Source organism: Pseudopodoces humilis, chromosome 2, assembly GCF_049639895.1.
Source record: "Pseudopodoces humilis isolate 2021_Gansu_Grassland_sample_001 chromosome 2, ASM4963989v1, whole genome shotgun sequence".
Taxonomy (NCBI): Eukaryota; Metazoa; Chordata; class Aves; order Passeriformes; family Paridae; genus Pseudopodoces; species Pseudopodoces humilis.
Genome location: NC_142201.1, coordinates 13,938,006 through 13,961,763, shown reverse-complemented (window position 1 = coordinate 13,961,763; position 23,758 = coordinate 13,938,006). Strand labels below are relative to the sequence as shown.

Sequence of the window (23,758 nt, the reverse complement as noted above, 5' to 3'; positions counted from 1 at the left end):
AAACACATGGATCAAAGCTTGCTTTTAAACAATTCTCCTCCCTTCCTTGATTCCAGACTTTTGGGAAAATCCTGTACTTGCACGTACACAGGGACAGAAAGGACGGAGGATTACACAAATCAGAAGAAGGCAGGGAAAGGGAAGCAATACCAAAGAAGGGTTGCAAAGACTGGGTACTGCACAAGAAGCTCTTATTTTGCTTTTAATTCAGTTTTAATTCAGCTTGCTTAAACTTTTCTTCACTTGTAGAAAACCTTAATATGGTCATGTGTGTGTGTGTATATAGACATAAATATATATAAATATATGTGTGTGTGTGTGTTTACAGGTGTAATCGCATATCCTGTCAGGCCTTTATTTTAAAGTGGCATGGGACATAACATAGCTGTCTACTTGTACTTCAACAGGGAAATCATCTTTATTTTACCCAGAGCAGATGATTAGCTGTTTCCTTGTTGACCTGCATTTAATTGCACCTCCTGCCTGCTGCATCATGCCAGGCTTAAATACTGTGCTGCTTCTTCCTTTTCTCAGTAATTAGGGATGTGACTTGTAACATTTTCCTACCAGGAGCTGACTTCCATGTCATTGTGGCTCCCCCATACCTATGCAGGAGTGACCTCATGCACAGCCACAGCTGTGCAGACACCATCTCCTTTAAGCCTTACATTGATTTCACCACTTTGTTCCTTTTAGCTTGTAGGTGGTGGGGGGAAGTAAATATATAGCTTAGTCTGTCAGCCAGCCATCTAAATAGTTGTCTAAAAATTATTAATTCCTGAATTTTTTGTATTGGAAGCATTTGGGTATATCCCACTCTTGGGCAATTTGGACTCTTAATGATTAACCTGAACAGCAGTAAAGATGGATTTAGGCCTTGCACTGAGAAACCAGCTGCTTCTTTGGAGGATTTCTTTTCTTCCCTCTGCTGCAACACTGCCAAAATCCACGTCCACTCTCCTTTCATCCTTCTTCTTTTTCACCTTGTATCTAGGGATATCCCTTCTGTCTCACCTGTTCCCTGGGGTTTACAAGCCCAGCCAGGCTGTTGCACGCTGTGGCCACAGCCCTTGTCTGCCTGTTGGCACAGCCTGAGCCACGGCTGCAGAGCTTCTGTGTGCTGCTCTACCTCCCTTTCAGTGAAACTACTGCAGGCCCAGCCAAGCTTTGATAGTCCCTGTTTTTACACATGGCAGAGAGAACCTGCTGTGGTATAGGAAGATTACAAATGCTTTCTTGCTACCAGGATTATATCAGTTATTAGTTAGCTTGTGGGAGACCAGTGTGTCTGTTCCCAATATAGACACATCAGGGTGAAGAAGGCAAAAAGAAAAAAAAAACACCCAGAGGTTTGTGTGCCCAAGGCTGTTTTATCTAACTTGAGACCATTTTCCATAGGCCTGGGGTGCTTCTTGTTTTGGGGAAGTATTTACTGCATTTACTGTCACCCACTGACAGTCTCTGGGACACTTGAGGTAAATACCTCCTCTGTACAAAAGGTGAAGCAAAAAGGTGTAGTTCTCAAATTGGAAGCAAATCTTTGGGATTTGGAGGGAAAAAATAACATGGCAGCAGTTTAATAATGTAATTAGTGATGTGTTCTAACAAAATTGCCTCCTTAATATCCTGAGAAAGCTGAGTTTAGCTAGTTCCTCTGCCAGAGGGAGTGAGCTCACCAAAAGGAGTAAAAATAGGAGTTTAAATTTCAGTGGAGCCTGGAGATTTCAGTCTGTCTGTGCCTTGTTCGCTTCCTGTCACAGGCTTCTCAGCAGCTTGGTTTTCTGGGTGTTTGCAGAGGATGGTACTTCTGTTCAAATGCAGGGCTGACTGCAAGAAGAGGAGTGGGCGTGTGTGAGAGGAGTAGCACAGCGAAGGAAGGTGCGTCACTGAGCAGTAAAGGCAGCAAACAGAAAAGAGGGTAGTGGGAAAATGGAGAATTCCATCAGGGTGGCAGTGGTGTCTGTCAGTCAGGATGAGAAGTCTAAAGGCAACGGGGCTGAGCCTGAGTGGTGTTTGGAGGCACTGGCAAAGACCAGAGGGGCCCCAGTGAAGAGCTTTGATCCTTGAAAAATATGACCTTGTTGGCAGGGTAGATGACAGAATTTATTAACTCTCCTTACACAGGCAGTTCTGTTCACTCATAGCCCCACATGGAACCGTGGGCTCCTCTGGTACCTCTCTGAAAGATGAAAGCCATGCAAGATTTTGGCAGCTTGAGCTTTAGCAGAAAAGTGAATCACAGAAGTGCAGGGACCTCCACTGAAAACTGCTGGAGGTTATTCCATGTATTTAGAGCAGATTTATGAGAAGTGTGTGCCTACAGATTCTCTGTGTCCAGAGAGCAGTGTGTTAGCCAGCTGGGCTGCAGTGGTGACCTTCTAGGGGGTTCTAATTCAATACCATCTTCCTGAATTATCAGTTTATATGAACCAATCTCTTGGTCATGTAAATACCAATGGTAACTTTCACTTATCACATAAGCACCTTATCCTCTTATAATCTTGGTTTATAAGAGGGAAGTAATGGAAAGATGAATTGCCTAACAGAGCCAGGAGTTGATTACACTTAGTACATCACAGAGCTTGGTGCCTGCTCTTGTCAACAAGTGACAATACAGCATGAGAAATCCCACCAGTTTTTCCTGAATGCCAAAAACACAAACAATTCCTGACCTGTTGGAGTTTCACCTACTCAGCCATAATCTTCATCTCTCTCTCTCCTGAGAAAATGTAAAAATAGTTACAAATATTTAGTGCAGTAAATTCTGAGAACTGAGGGCAAAGTACAAAAAGTTCAGAATTTTTTTCCTATGGAAAACAGAATAGTGAAAAATAATAATACAACATTTACCAGACAGATGTATTCATTATCTCCAGAACTGAATGCAAATAGCTGTGCATTCACTTGAAGACAGCAGGAGCTTCTTTGTTATAAAATCCAGTGTATATTCTTGCATTTGGAAAACAGGGTTCTCACCAGATTTAGATCTCATGTGTTGCAGTTTGTGCAGCTTTATTTCTGCTCCCGAGTCACAGAGTTGTTCAGGCTTGTGTGGGGCAGGGGAGAAGATTACAGCTTCAGAGAAGAGACCCTGCTTTTCAGCAGTATGTGGGAACTGTGACCTGGCAGTGCATTCAGAGAAGCAGGAAAGATGCTTCTCTGCATCACCCGCGACTCAGCAGCCAAACGAGTGTGAAAAACAACTGTTGTGTTGGCTGCTGGTCTGAGGTCACCTGCAAATCCTATTAGACCACATTTTCTACTTAAACGAAACATTACCAGTGGTCTTATTCTTCCTCAATGAGACAGCCATGCTGTAATAGCATGACTTGCATACAAATCCACCAATTTTAAAAAAGAAAATATGTTTTAAGCTCAGCTCTATATCTAACAGAATACCTCAGATGCTTTATGGTGCCAAGGGTTTCACCAACGCCTACAGGAAATCAATCAAAGGCTCTAGCAGAAGGCTGAGGGAGGGGAGATGTGTGTGTAATCTCATTCCCGCCTACTGAGAGCCATTGAGAGCAGCAGCACCACCTTCAGCATTTCTCTGGAAAATATTAAGGGCTTGGGATGTGTTTGTGTGACGCCCACTGCCCTCTCCCCCACCCTGGGTGAACAAGGCATCTTGCCCTCTTTAGAGCTTTCCCAGCCTCAGCAGCAGAAAGGCATTTAAGAGACTTGTTTTTCTTCCCTCCTCTTTCCTCTTTAGGAAATCCTGTCCCCTTTTTGACGTGCTGCTCGTAGTGACATCACCACGTCAGTGACAGAGTGTGGGGGAGGCAGCCCCAGCCGTGTGGAGGTGATGTGCTGATGTGTTCCAGAGACCTGCTGTCAGTGTTCTGCTGCCTGGCCCAGCCTGTGTCCTGCCCCCACAGTCCTGTGTCTTCCCAGTCTCAGAGCTGTTCCCATTTGGGCGAGAGTAGAAGTCTGGTGTCCATGCTCCCTCCGAGGCCCATGTGGAGCAGGGGATGAGCCCTGAGGAGTACCAGCCATGCAGATCCCAGGCCAGCAGTGTGGGAAGGGAGGGCAGGACAAGCTCCCCCTGACAAGGGATTTGTACTCACAGGGACCATGTTGCCATTAACGTTGGGACCAGGCTCATTAAAGGCTCTTGTCATTGAGTATTGAACCTTAGGGTTCAACTCAAGTGCCGTATTTTGCCTTGGTGGGGAGTTTCTGTGTTTTAAGAAGCCATGGGTTTTTGGTGGCAAGCCTGGATGTGGTGGCTAGTTGCCAATCCAGGCTCTAGATCATTCTAGCAAGGTAAATTTGTATGGTGTGGAGTCAAAGTGCTGGCCTGCTTTTTGAGCCAGCCATCCCTGTCCTAATCCCCTCAGAGTACAACCTTGGCAGTGCTACTAGGGAAGAGACACCTGAGGAAAGATCTCTTTTGCCTTGCATAGCAAGAGATGAGAAGGAGACAGAGAGAAAGAGAGGTGTCAAATACTCCTGTGTCAACCAGGAGGGAGCTTTCCCTTTGTCCTTTAGCAAATCACTCCCCTTCCACAGCTGTCAGACTGGTGGACATCAGCATTCAGCAACAGGAGCTGATAGAGAGATCCCAAACTTCTGATCTCATTGCTGCATAGACTTCTTAAGAAAGCATAAAAATCAAGACCACAAAAGATTTTAACCACTCTCTAATTATTCACCTACTGGATGTTTTGCCCTTCAGCCCATTAGATGTTTTAATAAGAAAGAAAATTACGAGAAAGAGAAAAGCATCTCATTTCTGTTTTGTTTCCGTCCTGGCCACCATTGACCGTATTAAACCCAGCTCACCAAGCAAGGTAGCACAGAATAATTTACAGAGCTCTGTGCAGACTCAAAGTACTTCCATCAATAAAAAGTCTCCAACCTTTCTTCACTTCCATATCTCTTAAAAAAAACCAGAAGTATGCTTTAAAAACAGCTGCCCTCTAAAAGGGCAAAGCAATAAACTGATGAGAGATGAAGCTAGATTAGTTGCTGATTGAAAATTTTTTGGGTTGTATAAAGATCTGTACAAATGCAAACACATTTTGTGATGGGTTGAGGAGATTTGGGTTTCTGGAGTTCTTGCCTGAGGCTGAGGAGAGTTGTTGCCCTACTGCATAGTATGGGCTCAAATGGGAGGTGGCCTCAGGTAGCTCTTGATGGACTAAAAATGTCATTTCTAAACAGAAACTGTCTTCTCTATTGGTGGCTGATGAAAAACCCTCTAATCATCTGAGGACACTGAGGTTCTTTACTTAAAAGTACTTTTGTATGTGGCAAACTTTCAGCCAGTAGAAATTCCTCCCTTGGAGCAGGATCAGTCATAGGATGAAGTTAATGCTTGAAACCAAGCAGCTTCCTACAAGAGCTTCTAGGAAAGCCTCTCAAGGACACAGGCACCGAGAACCAGGAAAACAGGCACCACTGTGAAAGCCAGGACTGGCTGGGAGGATCCCAAGGGCTCTGGAAGCAGCCAGGAGGCCTCGCACAGGCAGTGTCTGGCTGTTGGCTGGACTTGTGTGTCAGTGTGCAAGGGGCAGCAGGGACAGAGCTGAGGCACACAGCAAACACTGTCCCAAGGGCTGCCCTGGCTAATCCTGATCCCCACTCTGCTAATCCTGACTGCATTGGTGCTTGCAAAGCTTGCATGGAGTCACCAGAGTTTCCTCTGGGGGAAACATTGTGTGAAGGGTTGAAATGGTTTGATGTTTTCTAAATGAAGCATTTCAAATGCTCATATCAGAGTAACACTTCATCCCCAGTTTTTCCTTGGTTTGGTTTTCAAAGAAGCAAAACCTTTCTCTTTTTATTTCTTCTTTTTAAATGCTTTCCCTACTAGTTAGAACTAATGTTTAAAAAATACTTCTCATATTTATGCATTTTTATATAGTATAGAATAAGTACTATTTTTTATAAAACCAAACTATAATTCAAACAGCTCTCTTTTGGTTTGCCATGCTGCCAGGTCGTGGTTGTTCTCTTATGCTTAGTCTCTAGTCTGCTGCTGAACCTTCAGGTAACAGTGAAGTAGCAGAGCAGCATAAGTGACAGCATTACTGGGTACTGCTGGGTATCAGAAATAAGAGACAAAAATAAGTGGACTTTATTAGGAAGGGAAAGGACATGTCATTCCAGGGCCACCATCCACATTCTTGAGTGCTATTACCAGCACTTTCAGTCCAAGCTGTGATCCCTGATGGGTTCCTGAGCAGGATGCTTCCAGGGCTTCCTCTCCTTTAACAAGGAAGTCACCAGAACTATATAACTGTAACACCAGAAATCCGATTTCTGGTAGTGAGTCACTAATATTACTGCACCTTGCGCCGTTTCTCTTTTTCCCTCTTTCTCGGAGTGTCAAGATTTTACATTCTTGAAAGTTTGTCTTCTTTTCTTCAGAAGGCAGTAGCAAGAAGGAGCAGTCACAGCACTCTTTTCTGGAGCTTAGGAGGTGTGAAATACTCTCTTTATGGTCTAGTTAAACCTGTTAAACATTTTGCAAAAGTTTTTGATAGGTCTTCATGTAATCACATTAATGATACATTGTTGCTTTCTCTATTTTTTTCCTCCTTTTTTTTGTTTTCCTCTTTGTCTCATTACAGTTGAAACTATAGAGGAAAAAACAGCAGACTCCTTGCAAGATTTGTACAGAGCCTTGGAGCAGGCCAGCCTGTCTCCTTTAGGAGAACACCGGATTTCCACTAAGCTGGAGTATAAGAAATCTTTTATAAAGAGATGTAGCGATCCAGTAGTCAATGAAAAACTGCACCAGCTGCGAATTCTGAAAAGCACTTTAAAGGTGAGATAAAACAGGGAGGAAAAATCCTGCCCCAGGGTTGGATTGGGCTGTATTGTAATCAGAGATTATTGTGTGCAGCTGGAGTCCAGGCTGAGCCCAGTGTGCAAACAAGGGAGATACGGGGAAGCGCTGCTTGAAAAGCAGAGAAAAATGTGCCTGGGAGAGCAGTGAAAGCAAGGGGATCAGTTTTAATTTCTTTATTTTCTTGTATTTAATCTCAGTCAGCTGCTCCTCCTCTGCCAGTTTAGCAGAAGTTGACACCAAATTATTGAAGGAAACCTTAATCCCTTTTTTGTCCCTGAATACTTTCATTTACCAAAACACATTCACTTTGTAATTGCCAAAGTCTAAAGTTAAGCAAAGCGAGTCTTTAGAAGGGAGCAGTGTCTCTTGCAACACTTGACTGTTTTCTAATTGATGGGCTTGTCCAGCCAGAACTTGTGTGCTTTTTTTCTGTGTAAACTGATAGGATCATTGTATTTAATCAGTAAGATTGATTAAATAAGTAGATAGTGATAATGATAGATTTGAAAATTTTTATGGTAATTTTAAATGGTACCACAGCTCATTTAGCCTCCTTGTCAGCTTCCTTTGTTTGTTACAGCAGTTTCAGTTCTGTCCTGATAAGAGATTTCAGCAAACAATATGCTGGATTTCCTCAGGGACCCTGTTAACTATATTAAATTACCACATTTTAAGTCGCTAGATAATTGTACAGTGCATTTTGTAACGGTTTTCATCAAAGAGGGCTTTATCAACATTAATTAATTTAGTTTTCTATCACCTAGAGAAGCATTTAAACAATATTATTTTCATGCTGTGGTGCTCCCATCCTGAAAAAAAATCCTACATGTGCTTAACTCTCTGTACTGTATCATCTCGTTGCAGACAACTTGCATTATTATCTTGGTATGCGAGTCTTTGCAGGATTAAAGGCTGGCAAAAAAGGGCAACATTCTCAGCTGCCCATGACTTCTACAAGCATGAGAAACTGAAACAAAATCACAGTGCTCTCACACACATTAGGATGGCAGGAGGTTCATGACGTAGTTATGGTTTGGTGCTGCAATGGGGTCACACACCACAGCTGTGGTTCAGCATCAGCAGCCTGCTACTGTGCTGAATTGTCTCTTTTGTTAGTGGCTATTGATACCTGGGATACATTATACCAATGGCTTCCTGCAAATGAAATTGCTTTCCTTCAGGGAAGTCCAAAAAACAGTGCAGCATCTTGATCCAGTTGGGTGCCTGTTTTTGTGCTTCTCTGGAACTTCTTTGGACCAAGCAGACCTAATTTTTTCATTCTCTGTCCTTAAGCCCTATTTTCTAAGCTTGTCAGCATTCTTGTTTGGACTGTGATTGGTGTAAATCATTCTTGCGTACATGAGACCAATAATGGAAATTGCAATCAATGGCAGCAAGGAGCAAAGACAGATAATTGTTGTTTCCTGCCTAGAGCAGCAGTGTAGAGTGACACATGCTTGGTTTGCAGTGACATCTTGGTGACTTGTGACTGGCTGCAATCACAAGCTCAGAGCTCCACCTCTGCCATACTATTGGCAATTGTATCAACCAGTAGCTATTGCTATTATCTGATCAATTATTCTTTCTTTTTATCAGTGCCTTTGATTTCTCCTTTCTGAATGCACTGGTTGTTGGCATTGATGTTCTGAACCCTCATTGAATTTTATCCTACATAATAGTATCCAGAGACAGTCCTCCAAACTGCTTCTAGCTCTTGATACCTCACCTTCTGAGCTATTAATGAAAGACCCCTGTGCTCTATTTCCTGTGATAACACTAAATCATTCTCCTGTCATTATGAACTGCCTGGCTGGTAATGCAGAGGTGTAGGACCAGCCACAACTTGTGAGAAATAACTTGTGGTAGTTCAAGCACAGATAAGTTGATCAGGAGTTCCCATGGTTTCTTTTCCACAGCTCGTTCTCAGCTTGCCCTCTCTTTCTGGAAATGAGTATTTCAGCAGGCAGTGTTAATTTGCTGTTGTTAATTTGCTGTTGTTTGCACAGCAATGAAAGCACTGCTTGTGGAAGATGTCTCTGACCCACCTGTTCTGTGCCCTCATACACAGCTTGGTATCTCCCCTTGCCATGCTACCCAGAGAGATTTAACATACTCATAGGATGTTAACATGGAAAACATGAGTTAGCCATGAGGAGTGTGAATCCCATCTCACAGGGAGGTTAGAGGGGAGATTGTTGGTGGCCACGGTGTTCCTGTGCTGAGGATCAGTGCTGGAAACCTGCATGTTAGCTGTGTGTCCAAGGATTACAGCTGTGGCGTCCAGTTTCCTCCACTTGCAGCAGCTGTGAGTGGCTGTGGGTACATCTGAGGCTTACTGCGACCCTCAGCTCCAACCACCAGAGAGGGATTATGGCACTGTCACTTCCCCAGCCTCGATGGTGCATAAGGAGGTACCATCAGCTGTGTTGTGTTTTCCCTTTCTTTGCCTTCCCTTTGTCAGTGGCAGGAAGAGGTTGCAGCCAGTCAGCCCATCGCAGGGAGCAGATCTGTAGTGAAGTTGAGCTGTCATTCCCATGGGACTCCCTGCAGCAGCCTTTGCAATGCAGAGCTCAGGTGCCCCCATGACACACCTGGCAAAGAGGTGTAGTTGTGCTGGCAGGCTAGAGGCCGTGTGTGTCTGTGTCCACACACCCACACAGTATTTCTGATGCTGATCAAGAGCAAACAGATGGCGCTTCGTTGTGTGAAACCCATCCTGAAAAATGCTAGCAGCTAACAGTAAACAGTACAGGGCTTGCTTTTTCTGGGGCTGAACAAGGGGGCAGGTGGGGGAATAGGGACTCTTAGTGAGGGTTGTGGACAAGACAAGGGAAGCCCAAGTCCACAAGGGAATGTGTGACACTCACTTGTGAGTGCTCGTAGAGCAGATAGTCCCTGTGCTTTCAGGGGCTCTGAGGCTTGAGTTCATACCCCCCATTCTCGACGTGACTGATTTTGCCAGTACCTCATCACTTGCATTAACTCTTTGCTTGTTCCTTTTCTCCCACAGGCCAGGGAAGGAGAAGTAGCCATCATAGATAAAATTCTGGATAATCCAGCTTTGACGTCTAGAGACTTTCAGGAATGGAAACAAATGTATCTTGATCTCTTCATGAACATCTATGAAAGCAGCCCCCCGAGGGACTCTGTAAATGGCTCTCCTGAGGTTGAAGCACTTATAGCTTCGTTAGCACACACTCACTCCTACATAGAAACACATGTATAAAAGTCTCTTTTTGTCCATTTGCTATACTCCAGCTCTTTACTTAAGTGCATAAAGTAGTTTTTATATCAATATGTGAGAGCTCTAGTAAATTATATTTTAATGCTACTCAGCTGTGTGAAACCTTCAGTGGTCAACAATACCACTTCTTTAATGAGGATTTGTATATTTTATATGCTACTAATGCTCTGCTTGTGTTTACCTTCTGTGAATTAAAAACCATGATCTTTAGCTATTGAAGAAAAGGATTTAAAAGCATTTTTGGAAGACTGTGGCCCTTCATGCAGGAAGTTCCACATGCTAAAGCTTTTGTTATCAAAGGTCAGTTTTACAATGATATTTTATATCATATAATTCCAGTATTGCATTGCATTTTTGGAGTGCAGGTACTGTTTTGGTGGTGGGAGAAAACCAATTTTTATATTTCATGAGAAACTCTAGGAGTTTTTTTAAATAACAGGGAAAATGTGTAATGCAGTGGTTGTGTTTCAGTTTTGTCAAACACATAAAAGGTTGAAAATTGGCAGACAAAAAAAATTACTAATTCATTCAAAAGGTTAGGTCTTATTTCCTTGTGCTCTTTTTAAGCCTGTTGCTAAGGTTTGCCACCAATGCAAAGGGATGCTGGTTTGTATTATAATGAAGACCAAATTGTGTGTTGTCTCTTGATCACATTAGGTTGATTTAAAAAAATAGTCATGGTACTGTGATTGATGATGCTTTTACACTGAAGGCATCAGTATAAAGTGCAGAATTTGACAAAGAGAAAATGTAGACTTTCAACATCCTTGGTAGCAGCATTTCTTTAGCCCAGAACAGCAGCAGTGGAAAAGGTTTTAATGAAATGCTTCAAATCTGAGATGCTTTGAAGATTCCCACAATAGAAAAGGGTTTTTCAAGTAGTTTCCTATGTGTTTTCTGAGCTGTGAAATTTGGCTGTATTGTATGCAGGGATAATGTGTGATGAGAGTAGAGCTGACCACAGAACCTGAAAAATAACCAAGGAGTAAAAAAACCTCTGGTTTGCTTTTGAAGGGGAAGGGATGTCTCTGGGTTCTGCTGAGTTCACAAGCCAATTAAAATATTTTAAACTTCCATGAGATTTGTTATCTACTGAAGACAACCCAGTGAATATGAGAGAAAATAGCTCCTTAGAGTTAGGCACATGCCTGAAATAAAAGTGGGAGTGAGCTCTTAAATCATATATTTACTTTTTATGGGCTTGGTTTTGAAAAATGTTAAGAGCATGACAAAATATTTCTGCTGCTCTTCAGTATTTTGCTGCGTAAGTTAGGACTCATGACATGATTTAATAATGCTCATGTGGAAAGAAAAAGCTTCCATTATACTTTAGTGAGTTGTACTCTTTACCAACTTGAGACTATTGTCTGTACAGCTCAGTGAATGTACTTTAAACTTTATGAACTCTGATATTTCCTGGCAGTTATATCCATGAAGGAAAGAATTGACATATTTACTTTCTCTCTTTCTTTCTTTCTTTCTCTCCTTCTCTCTTTCTCTCTCTCTCTCTTTCTTTCTCTCTCTCTTTCTCTCTCTCTTTCTCTCTCTCTTTCTCTTTTTCTTTCTCTCTTCTCTCTCTCTCTCTCTCTCTTTCTCTCTCTTTCTCTCTTTCTCTCTTTCTCCGTCTCTCTTTTTTCTTTTTTTTTCATTCACCCCTCTCTCCTCTTTCTCTTTTTTCTTTTCCTTTTTCTACCCCTCATTTTCTATCTTGTTATTGTGTTTGAATTGCAAATGTTCTGCAGATTTTGCACAACTGTACAGAAGAGTGGCCTTTCTGTAGCCCATTTTCAGTAACCTATATTCAAGTTATATGGATGACAAATCATGTATTAACGTTTGTATAGAATTCTGGATCCAGTGTAAGATTTGTACTATTAGAAGAATATTGTTTGTATAAACTGGACATTTATTTACTGCATGGGTACTGACTTGTATATTAAATTTGTGAGGTTTTTGTAAATTTCTCTTAAAAAATGCTTGACTTGAAATGGATTGTGCTATTGTTCCAAGCATTTAGATTCTCTTGCTATTGTTTTACTGGACCAAAAGTAAATATATTCATATGAAAAACTCTTTATATCTGATGGATGTATATGCACATTGTGTAGTTGATTCCTTGTCAAAACCAAGGCAGTTCAGAAGACTTAGATCTGTTGCTATGCAACAGCCATTCTGCCTGCACTTTACATTAGTAAAGTTAGCTTGATTGCTTTAAAGGTGAAAATTAAACATTACAGTTTTTTAAGCTAGTCTGGTGACAAAGAACATGTGTCCTTTCCATTGTGCTGCCTTCTTTTAAGACTATTAAATGTTCTTCTATATATATTTTTATTGTATTAACTCTCAGCCTAGAAAGGGAACACTGTAAAATTAAATACAATAAATTTAGCTTTTAAACGAACATTTATGGCTCAAGATTCACTTTACTCCATACCAGATTGAATCTGTGGCATCTGACCATTTTGTCTGCATTTCGCATATCCATGTATTTTAAAGTACCCCTGTGTGACTTCAAACACTGCCAGTGTGTCCAAAGGGGAGTGACACTACTGCTGATTTGTATGTAGGCAGACACTGAGTAAAGACTTCTGAAAACCTTCAGTTACCTCCCTCCCCTTTGTACTCTTCGATGAAAGTAAACCTTTTTTGACTGCAGGGTTCTCTCTTGTAGCAGTTCAACAGCAACAAAGCATTTTACCCTTCTTGCCTAGTACATAGTATAACAAATAATACCTTTTCCTTGGCAATACTTACTACTAATTCTTGTAGGCATCAATTTTCTAGTCTTTATACAGCTGTCTTTCCTTTTGCTTAGCCATAGCATAAAAACTCAATAGCACTTACCAGCTGGGAAAATTACCTCTGATTAAGAAAACAGAAAAGATGGATCATATTTTTTAATATTTGAAAAATCTGACTTGCAACACCTACTAATTGCTATCTAGGTATTATCCAAGAGTCAAGGATTACAGTTCTCACTCATCACCTCTAAACGTGCTACTTGCTACATCCTTGCTCAGTGAGATCAGCTTCCATCTTTATAAATCCTAGATGTGCTTCCTGTGCTGGAGCCAGATTTTCTTGCCTGTTTCCACCAAGCATTTTGCTTATCCAAGCAAAACTTCCACTCTCACATTCAGTGCCACTGCAATTTTCTTCTTCTCCATGACTGCCCTGCTCGCTCATCTCCTGTGATGGATATTCCTCAGCAAGGGAGCTCAGCAGTTGGGCAGCTTCTTCTGCTGGCTATCGTTGTCCTGCTCTTCAGCCACCTCGGAGAGCTGGAGCACGGCGCACTGCAGCCCACACCACGGCAGAGGGGCCTTGCAGATCTCTTCCCAGCCATCGTTGTCGATGTCATAGCCAACCACATCTTGTGTGGAGACCTCCAGCGAGTTTTGCCATTTCTTTCCCCCAATGAGAAGAGCTGTTTCCTCTACCACTGCCAGGCCGTAGGAGAATCGATCGTAGATCAGTGGTCTTAACCGAGTCCACTGGTTTTGATCCGGGTCATACCTTTCTATTTCAGAGAAGGGTTCATATAATCCCAGAAAGGTAAATATGGATCCCCTGATAGTTGCCATCTGATGCCCAAACCGAGCAATGCTCATTGGGGCGCATTTCACCCACTGCCCTTCAAGTGAGCTCAGAGAATAAACGTCATTGCTTGTGCTGGCTGGGGCCGAGTACTTGCCCCCAGAGATGTATATGGTGTTCTTGCAAACAGCACTGGCATGGCCATGTATTCTGCATGGCAATTCCCTGGCCTTCGTCCATCTATCTCTGCTGATGTCATAGACTTCCACAGATGAATGCAGCGACCCAGTCTCACCCCTTCCACCAATGGCAAAGATATCCTTGCCTAGGACACAGCAGGAAAACTGGCATCTCTTTTCCAGCATGCCCGTGATTTGGGTCCATGTGTTAAACCTTGGATCATACCGATGGACCTTGTTTGTAACCGATAAGGTCTTTTCAATTTTAGCATCATCCAGGGTATCACTTTGTATTTCCCCACCCAAGACATAGAGGAAGTTCCCCACCACACACACACTGTGGTTCTGCACCCTGTCCTGCAGCTGCGTGAGGGTTCGCCATTTGTGATTGTAAACATCAAAGGCCACCACATCGGTGACGAGCCCCTCACTGGCTGTGCCTCCCCCCAGTAGAATGATCCGAGTTTTCTGGTTCCTCAGTGTGGTGGACTTATCCTGCAGGACAGGCTGTTTGAATACAGATGTGTGATAATTTATTGCTTTTATGATCAAGCACTTAATACCTGCTGAGAGGGACACTTCTGACTGTGTGTAGGTTTTTCTCAGCTCTTCCACTGGGATGAGACCATATCTTATGTGCTCTAGAAGGCTGCTTGCATGATCCAGCCTGGATTTATCCTGCTTCAACCACAGCAGGACAAGATTTAACAGGCGGCATTCTTCCACCATGGGGAGATCTGGTGATTGAATCACTGCTAGCAAAGACCTGAAGTTCAGCTCGAGAAGTCCTGACAAATCCAAGTCCAGCAGCTTCCAGATATTTTTGATAATGTATTTTTCTGTGGCTGCTAGGGCATCTGGCAGGTAGAACTTCCTGGCCACGTTGGCAGAGAAGCAGCAGTTTTCCAAGGCAAGATTGTTAACTAAGTACTGACTGCACAAGCCAATAGCATCAGACACTTGCAAGTAGCTTGCAGCTTCCAGGGTATCCTCCAGGCTTTCAAAGGAAAGGGGCAGCAAGGATGTGTAAATGAAATCCAGGATGTGCTGGAGCCCGGTGGGTGAGATAACTTGTAGGTGAATGACACTGGCTTTAGACTCTTGGGTATAACTTTTGAACATGGCTCGGAAGTAGTCGCTGGAGCATGCCAGCAAGGACTTGTGTGCAGGAAACTCGTTTTCTTTCACTTTCAGCAAAATATCACAGAGAAAACCCTCTGACCTCAGGCTCTGGTATTGGGCAAGCACGGCAGTGCAGTGTGCTTTGCAGTAGGACAGGAAGTAGCTCATGGCAGACAGTGCAACGCTTTCCCTTGAGCTATTACAGCTAAAATGCAATTAGATATTGAAACAGTTGCCTTACTCAACAGCCATTGCTTGAATGCCCAGCAGACCTCCAGCTGTTAGAGAAAAGCTCAACCCCAAAAAAAGTCAGTCTCTTGCCTGGCACAGGGGGACAGTTAGTAGACTTAAAGTGAATTCAATTCATTCCTTTACAGAAAAATTAGCTGAATGTCATATCAGCTGTAGGATGCTTACTTTTCTTGTCTCCACAAGTTGTGCAAGGATGAGGAGTCCACAGCTGTGCCGAGAACTTGCTTGGCCGGCCATCAGGTGACAGATGAGGGAGCTAGATGACAATCCCAATAAATGGCTCGTCGTGTCTGCCCAGCCGTCGCCTCCAGCCCTTCTCGCTCCACAGGCAGATCAAAGGGATCCTCTCTGGCTGCCAGTGCGTGGTTCTGAGCAGACACGGATGAGAAGAGAGCGCTGACTTTTCTCCTCGTTTGTATTTTGAACTCCAATCAGTTTAGACGTCACCACCCCTGGGACAGCAGCCCCCTTTCCGTCCTCTTTCCGCACAGTCTTGGGAAGCCTCAGCCGAAGATCAAATCAGCGCTCAGGGATTATTACGGGAAGATTTTCTGAGCCCATAAATCTTTCCCCGGCAGCCACTAAGACAACCAAAATACCGTGATTAGTCACTGGTTCGATTTGACATGCATTTCTGGCTCTTTGCTTCACGTGACACCTCCATAGCTCACAGCTACCAGAATAGCCACAGGCTCATCCCCTTGTCCCCCTCGCCTGGGAGCCAGCCCGGGTGGGTGAGAAATGGGGCCAGGGACTGGGGTGAACAGAGGAGCTTCCAGTGACAGCCACAGCCAAAGCAGCTGACTTGGACTGACCTGGCTGGAAATCACAAGGGTAACACATTCACACAAAGTGGTGACAAAAATAGGTTCCCCTAGTTCGGCCAATATACCAAATTCTGTTTATAGAGGAGGCTTTGCATAATTATCCTCTCAGTTACCACCTGGGAGCAAACCCAGAGCCCCCAGGGATGGGCCAGAGCTGTCTTACTCAACTTTCTCACTTTCAGTTTGTCCCAATTAGAAGCACTTATACAGGGATTATCCCTGATTTTCACCTGGGCACTTCAGGGTCTAATTTCTGCCAGGAATAGCAGCTCTGGGCAGGCTATACATTCTGACCTCATAAAGCTTGCTTTTATTTCTTCTGTTTTTTTCCTGCATAACTCTGGATGGAGGTGTTCAGGAATCTCCTCCCAACACCTTTCTTTCCAAATCAAACACCCTCAGGACTTGCAGATCTTTGCCAGGGTTGTTAAATGCTTGATCATTTTGCTGCACTGTGAGCCAGCAGATTTGGGAGCAGAGAAGAATCCCACAGGATTGGAAAATTTTGCTTTTTGCTTAAGCCCAAGGTAAAGCCTTTTTACTGTATTTGTTTATATTTATTTATGTGATGTCATTAAATTCTGGCTTACCCATGTAGCTGAGCATTGTTTGGAGCTGACTGGATCCTAATACGGACTGTGCATGCTGTGTGACTGTTCCAGTGAGCTTAAACTTTCCTGCTAAACAGACTGATACCTACACATGCTCTGCTCTCTTTGTGGGGAAGGACTCCAAAAAACATAATTTCTTGTTTCTGTATAGCTCTGAAAACTGATTTCCTTCTTGAATCCACTTTCTATAATGAGATCTATTTATAGACCATAAATCAGTATTTTGCTAAAAGATCTTGCCCTTTGTTAGCAACACAACTTGTTTGGGCAGTAGGGATGAAGGAGAAATGGGATGCTTGTTTCTTTTTCCCAGTGGTTTTGCCTATGTTGACATTGGGACAATTCTAAAGTATTTCAGGTGTTAGCAAAGCTGTGCAGTTGATTCCAAGCTTCAGTTTTGATGCTTCTCCTGTTTTGGAAGTAGAGACCAAAGGCCAGGTTCCTCTGTCACCCCTTGGCAGTCATGAGTCCCGGTGGTGAGAGACCAGGCCTTAAATGCTCCCACTCCTAGAGACAATGCTTTCCCCAGTTTAACTCCATCAGGTACCAGATTTCTGTAACAGGAGGTGCAGCTAAACCTCCACTGTTTTGAAATAGCAGGTGGATGGGCACTGTCCATCACTACTTCCCTAGGGGCATGAGGTGTGGGGCAGGTGAGCTCAGGAGCTGTGCCTGCAGCACAGGGCTGAGTTTGAGGAGAGCTCCTGCAGCAGTTTTGGCATATGAACCTCCTGGCATCACCTCCTCCTCACCAACAGTCCTTGTCCTCCACCAGCCCTTAGCCTGGGCTGCCACAGCTGCTCTGACAGCCAGGAAGTGGTGCACAGGGAGAAATGGGGAAAACCCAAAACCAGAAGAGCAGAGAGGTCCCTGTGGCCAGGCCAGGTCTCCAGCCTCCCTCACAGTGTGAGCTCCCAAGCAGATGTAGCCCAGCAGAGGTGAGCAGGGGCTGGGTGTGTGGCTGGGGATGCACCACCAGCAGAGACCCTGTGCACAGAGCCAGGCTGGTCTGCTGTGGAGCCAGGGCCACCAGCCCGGGGAAGTGCGTGTGCTGAGAAATCCCACAGAACAGCTGGGATTAGGGCACATAAATAAATCCTGCTCCCCCCAGATCTAGATGTACCTGAAAGAGGTCAACTTGGCCAACTGAGGGTATTGCCAGGAGCAGCCAAGGGATATTTCTGACCCCCGTGCAGCACTCCTGCCTCTCAAGTGATGCACTCCCAGTCAGAGGCAATGTGCCTTTTTCTCACCCCCAGCAAGGCCAGGCCAGGCACTGCCCTGTCTTGCACCACTTTGGCTGGCAAGTGTGAAGTACCAGCACAAGCTCTGTCACTTCAGAGAAGCCAGCAGGGCTCAGTCTGAACACCCCAGCCTGTGCCCAGGGTGACTCTGTGTTAACTGGTTGTGATCGCTTGCTTTCCAAATGAATCCCATCCGTGGGTGTCTGTTTATACAGGTCAGTGGCTGGTGCTGATTTAACTGAACTGATTTAACACCAGTGCCAGGTAAGCAGGTCCTATAATTGTATGCAGATTTGCTGTGCTATTCCCTCTCAAACCTACTTCATCTTCATGGCAAGCCAGCTAATAGAAGTAGTAAGAATCATGGTGCTTATAAAGCTGTTTATTTGAGTGGTGATTTTTTTTTCTTTGGCTTATAATTGAAATAAAACCACATATTTTCCAGTCCTTTGCTCTGCAGTGATAAAAAAAAAATAAATATCATTATCAAAATGAAGTTTTTCCCTACTTCACTTTCAGGCAGCTAGCCTTGTCTAACTATCTAACTAGGGAGCTTGCTCGGCCAAGACCCTTCTTTGTCAACAAACAAATTACCTTCATGCAGCAGCTCCGGTCTCCAGCACCTTTGGAAGAATATTTAATGTCCATTAGTAAGAGAACAGACAACGACTAAACAGCTAACTTACAAATCTCAGAATGAGACCTAGCGTTAAGTGGGATGCAGTCAAACCAGGATCTTATTTTCCTCAGGCGCAGTTTGCTAATGTTTGACTCACTAGATGGTGCTTAAAATTAGGGAAATATTAGTGTTTCAGTGATGCTGATTTGCTGGGAATAGATAATACATTTTTAATCATGTGCATCATTTAGACTTTAAATTAGATTTCAGGCTTTCAGTATGTTTTCTGTTGAAGTGATTGCTCTACTACAGTAGGCAGTCTGAAATAAAAAAAAAAAAATCAGATGTATGCTGTGAAAAATGTTGGCTTCCACACATGCAGAGGTTTTTTTCCTATACAAAATTGAAAAATGGTCCAAGTTGCAATGCCACATTCAACTTAATATTGCAAGTAGGCCATTGGTTAACAAAGAATTTAATTATTATTTTTAATTTTGCCAATTATTTTTTAGGAGTAAAGATTACAAAAAGAGTTGTACAAGTGATATTAGGTTCATTACTAACAAGTGGCTTACTATAAAATATTTGTTACAAAAAATTCCACAGCAGAGGATTACCAGGCTACATTTTGTTCCAAAAGAAATCAGTGCAGTCCAGAAGACAACAGAGTAAATATTTCAGATGCTTGATAATGTACCACATGAACAAATAACGGCAAAATGAGCCAAGTAATGAGTACAGCCATACAGGTTTCCTAGAAGTGCTAAACAGAAAGATCATATTGATTTAAGTTGCCTTGTGAAAATCTTTGGACTACAGTCTGTTCTTCATCCTTGAATAATCATTCACAGTAGTATTTGGGTCAGCACATCTATTTAAAGAAAGGATGTTTAGCCCAGGAAAGCAGTCCTTAAGAGCAAAACAGTAAGAGGGAGGAATTTTCTTGCAGCTAAAAGCAATGTCTGGTGACATCATGTCTGAATATAAAAGTAAGAGGAAAGGTTCCCAGCTTGCATGAGGTGGGTTTAGGCTGTGAGGGTTCCATTTTGGCAGGGTGAGTAGTGCTGCCTGTGGCTTTAAGAACTGTCTGAGTGGTGCCCACAGGAGACTGTCCCTGTGAGCTGGGGGAGCAGGAAGGCAGCATAAAGAGTGCCTCCGCCAGCCTGTCAGAGGAGTTCTACAAACCCTCAGCACCCTGGATCCATCCATGTGCCACCTCAGAGGGGTCTGTGTCTGGGGACAGTGCTGGCAGCAAAAACCGTGAGTGCAAGGATCCATCTGCCTCCAGGGAGAAGAGAGGTTTGGTATGATCAGGAGTAAGAGCAGGGATCCCAGCCAAAGCCTGCTGCAAGACCTTGGCTGTGTGGCACACTCCTGTGGCTCTGTGGAAAAAGAGGAGGAAAGGAGGAAATACCACTGGCACACCTGGGCTGGGAGTGGCCATGTCCCAGCTGAGTTACTCCAGCACTAACCACACCTGTGCAAGAAAGCATCCTGTGTCAAATTGTGGAAGGCAACATGGAATAACAGACTTTCAATCAGACAGTGCTTCATTTACTTCCTCTCCCTGTTTTTTCAGGTTTCATTTGCCTCCTGTGAAGACAGATGTTGTTCCAGCTTCCACTGCCATCTCAGTGGGTTAGATATGAGCTTCCCTGGTGAATAAAACACAAGTTGGAAAAATTTTGACTTCGGTTCCCATTCCAGAGCAACTGCAGTGGGATGAGTCAGGCACTGCAGCCACAGGATAATGAAAGAGAATGTGTATTTTACTGAGCCCATTTCAGAGCAGATGCACTAATAGCTTTCACAGCACCTCACTGCTGAGGGTGGAGGGCTGTTAGGGGTTCATCTGTTCCTGCGATGGCCAGGTGGCACCAGAGATGCTCTGCACTGAGCCCTGGCTTTCACCCCTGGGCAAGCAGTGCTGCCTGTGCTGTTATTGGAGCAGAGAGGGATCTACAACCCCTGCCCAGGAGCATCTTCCCCCTGCATCCAGATCAGAGATGCTCACAGACACCTCTGGCCGCTGACTTTGCACAGCATGGGTATGCACAGCCCTAGCGGAAGCTGCTATTTTCTCATGGGTCCCTTCCACAAGTATGAAAGCCCCCCTGCTATAAAAGGACCATTTCTGACCCCCAGGTGGTATTCCTGCCTCCCAAAGACCTTGGTGCTGGTTGAACTGGGTTCCCAGCCTCTATTTTTCTTAAGTGCAGGTAGTAGCAGCAGCTGCAGCTTTGGGCTATGTGACCACTGGTGGCATCAGGGCTGGGCTCTCCCACCCAGCAGCTCCCAGGCACACAGCCTGTTCAGCCTGACCTGCTATCCCTGGTCATACATGCATCCAGCACAAAACCCCTACAACTGGGATACATGCCTCAGGTCTAAGAAAAGGGTGAGGAATTGGGGACTAGCCTCCCACGGTTCAGTGGTCTTTGAATCCATTTACTTGTAATTAGAATGAGGATGAGTTTTTATAGAGATGTAAGGAACAGCCAGTGATCTGAGGCCACAGAGGAGAAAACTGACATTTTCCTGTATTGGGATGCCATAGAAATGAAGTAAAGCTGCAGTGTTGAAGTAAAGCTGTATGTCTCTGAAACCAAGGTGCTTTTTACATAAGCTGTTAGGATCCAGCTCTACTATCCTCTTCAATTTTCTAATCCACATTCAAGCAAATGCTCTCCAAGACATGGGCTGTTGGTGAGCAAAGTAAAGGTTACACTGTAATCAGCTGCTGTTACTGCATGAGATAATGAGATCCTGATGTCTACACTCAGCTGATCACTAAAGGTGTTCCTAGGGTCCATACACTACTGTCCTCATGGTTGTGATCACTGTCAGCAGCACCACCTCATTATCTCGTAACTTGGACTTGGTCCCTCCATGTCATGGAAGTCCCAGACTTATCCTTGAGACTGCAAGGATTGCACCTGCACATGCTGATCCTTTTTCATTTACTCACAAGCCCTCAGGTTTGAGAGTGGGTGAGCATCCATGGGTGAAGTGCAGCTGGAATTAATTGCACATGCCAAAGGATGAAGGATGGATGACAAACCACCAGGTGTCTAGAAAGCTTTTTTTCCTCAATGACTCTTGACTGAATAAAGCCATACTGGAGTGTGACAAAGGCATTGCTGGAATGTGTGTCATCTACCCCCCTAATCTCCATGAGTTACGGACTGCTGTGTGACTAGCAAGCCTCTCTGATCACTTGCCAGGCTGATCTCAGAGCCAGTCCATAGTGGCATAAGGTACTGGTGGCCCTGCTCACCAAACAGGAAGAAAGACAACTCCCTCCACACCAGACACAGTCTCTAAATTCCACTCCTGAAAGAAATTCCTGGGGTAGTTACAGAAATTGTGTATGCCAAATTTTCATCCCCAGGCCAGTCCTAGCAGATCACACAGGATTTCAGTTATCTCCCCTCCTTCCCTGGTATGATCTGGATGCCAACTGTGCATGCACATAAACTGTGGATAGCAGTGAGCCAAACACCTCATCTCCAAGTCACTCTCCAAGAACTAATCTATGAGCTCACTTTCATTAATTTTAATTTTGAGTTCTTGTGACAGGAACAATGCAAATATTGACTCCATCATGGAAGTGCAAAGGTTTGCCTGCACAGAAAAAACACATAGATAGTGTGCCCAAAATAGCTTGAAAGGCTGTTCTATATTCAGCAAGTTTATTTTGGTCTCATCTGTCTAGGATAAGGATTGACATAAGTGACTCTTGAAGGGAGTGACCACTCATGCCCTGGGCCCCAGCAGTGTGCACCTGGCATGACAGTGCAGCAGCATCTTTCTGGTACAACAGCAGAGTTTTCAGGGGGCCTTTGCATTTTGCCTGAAGCAGGAAAATCATTGCTCTATATTAGTTCTTCTGTCACACTCAAGAAAGGAAACTGCAGACAAGTGAAGTGTTGCCGCTGAAGATGAATAGATGACACAGACACAGGTCGAGGTGTGGTGAAAAGAAGAACGCGTTTATTTTTCCTCCCAGGATTTATAGGTTTCTGATCACGGCCAGGGATTGGATGGTCAGGATAACACTTTCCCACTGCACTGGCCATGAGAGATGCCCATCACAAGACGTGTAACAGAAAGAATGTACACATATCTATGTTTACAGTTACTGTCCTGGGAAAGTCTTTAGAAAACTATGTTAGCAAGCTCAGAAGCTGAGTTTTCAGGGCGACAGTGAAGAAAAAGGTGAAGAGGACAGATGGACCTGAAACTCTCTGGGGGGAAACACAAACTTTGAAATGTCTAAGAGCAAAACACCTTCCCAATACTGCAAAGACTTACCTGTCCATTCATCTTCCAGGTGGCCCATCTCTCCAGGGCAGGTGGTATCTCTCAACAGAACCATGGGACTTGTCTGACAGTGTAAGTCAGCAGCCCTTGGATGCACCACTCCAGCCATGCCGAGGCACCCAGCAATGCACCTGGGGCAAGCACACACCCTGCTCAGGAATGCAGGTCAGCCACAGGGGTGGTCTGGGTGGACTGGCAAAACTCCTCCTGCAGTAAAGAGTGGCTTTGGGGATGAAGGTGGGGAATACAGTTCAACAGGATGCCAGGTTCTGCCAGAAAATTCTTAGTCCTCACACACAAAAAATAGTACAGTTGCACCTTCCTCCTCCACTAAAGAAAGCAGTGCTGGTGTCAAGGAACCTCCTCTGATCCCAACAGTCATGTCCAACGCGAGGATGCAAACAAGAGCTGAAGTTCAGTGAGAAATGTGGTTAAGTGGCACTACCATACAATCGTGTCAATTTGATATCCTAGCATTGAAAGGTGGAAGAGAATAAAAATAAATGTATATGCCTCATTTTTTTTTTAAAATTACAAGTAATTACACAATTAATATTTTCTGGAGGTCATTCAAGGACAGCAATACAGTAGTTTAGGCCAACCTGACCATCTTGAAAGGGTGCAACTATGGCTTTCCTACCTTTCGTCATCTTCCAGTCTTCCTCTTTGCTGAATTATGGTCAAACAAGCGAGTTACCACAGAGAAAATTCCCTGAATTTGGTCTGAGAAGATGACAAATGTAGTCAGAGGAAACCTGATTTCAAAAAGTAATTAGGTTTATATATGTAGAGCAGTAGATAATCTCTCTGCCTGCACCTTCATTTAGCTCACAGTAACATATGAATATGCCTACAGCCCTAGCAAAAACACCAAACCAAACCAAAAACAAAAACAAAAAACACCAAAAGAAAAGTCAAAATATTAACTTCACAAACTAGACTGGAGGCACACTTTCAGTCCATCATTATGCAGGCAGATACTGTGCACTGCTGGTATA

The 23,758-nt window shown here is 44.0% G+C and overlaps 2 protein-coding genes and 1 long non-coding RNA gene across 6 annotated transcripts in view; 2 read left to right on the top strand and 1 right to left on the bottom strand.

The window, feature by feature from the left end:
• Positions 1–12,829, top strand: part of CNKSR2 (connector enhancer of kinase suppressor of Ras 2) — a 207,826-nt gene extending 194,997 nt beyond the window's left edge. For 3 of the 4 annotated variants that reach the window (XM_088052277.1, XM_088052276.1, XM_005516684.3), the window contains 2 exons: positions 6,582–6,778; positions 9,813–12,829. In XM_088052277.1, coding sequence (XP_087908403.1) covers positions 6,582–6,778; positions 9,813–10,028 — 413 coding nt within the window. In that variant the 3' untranslated portion in view covers positions 10,029–12,829. The remainder of the gene's footprint in view (positions 1–6,581; positions 6,779–9,812) is intronic. The other variant, XM_088052280.1, reaches the window with a different exon arrangement.
• Positions 12,830–12,928: 99 nt separating this feature from the next.
• Positions 12,929–15,742, bottom strand: KLHL34 (kelch like family member 34). The gene has a single exon (XM_005516686.3). It carries the CDS (start codon positions 15,050–15,052, stop codon positions 13,265–13,267), a length of 1,788 nt encoding a protein of 595 aa, XP_005516743.1. The 5' UTR covers positions 15,053–15,742; the 3' UTR covers positions 12,929–13,264.
• Positions 15,743–16,090: 348 nt separating this feature from the next.
• On the top strand, positions 16,091–20,120 carry LOC148184792 (uncharacterized). The gene is made up of 2 exons (XR_015771925.1): positions 16,091–16,490; positions 20,017–20,120. It is a non-coding gene; the product is annotated as an uncharacterized LOC148184792 (long non-coding RNA).
• Positions 20,121–23,758: the final 3,638 nt, after the last annotated feature.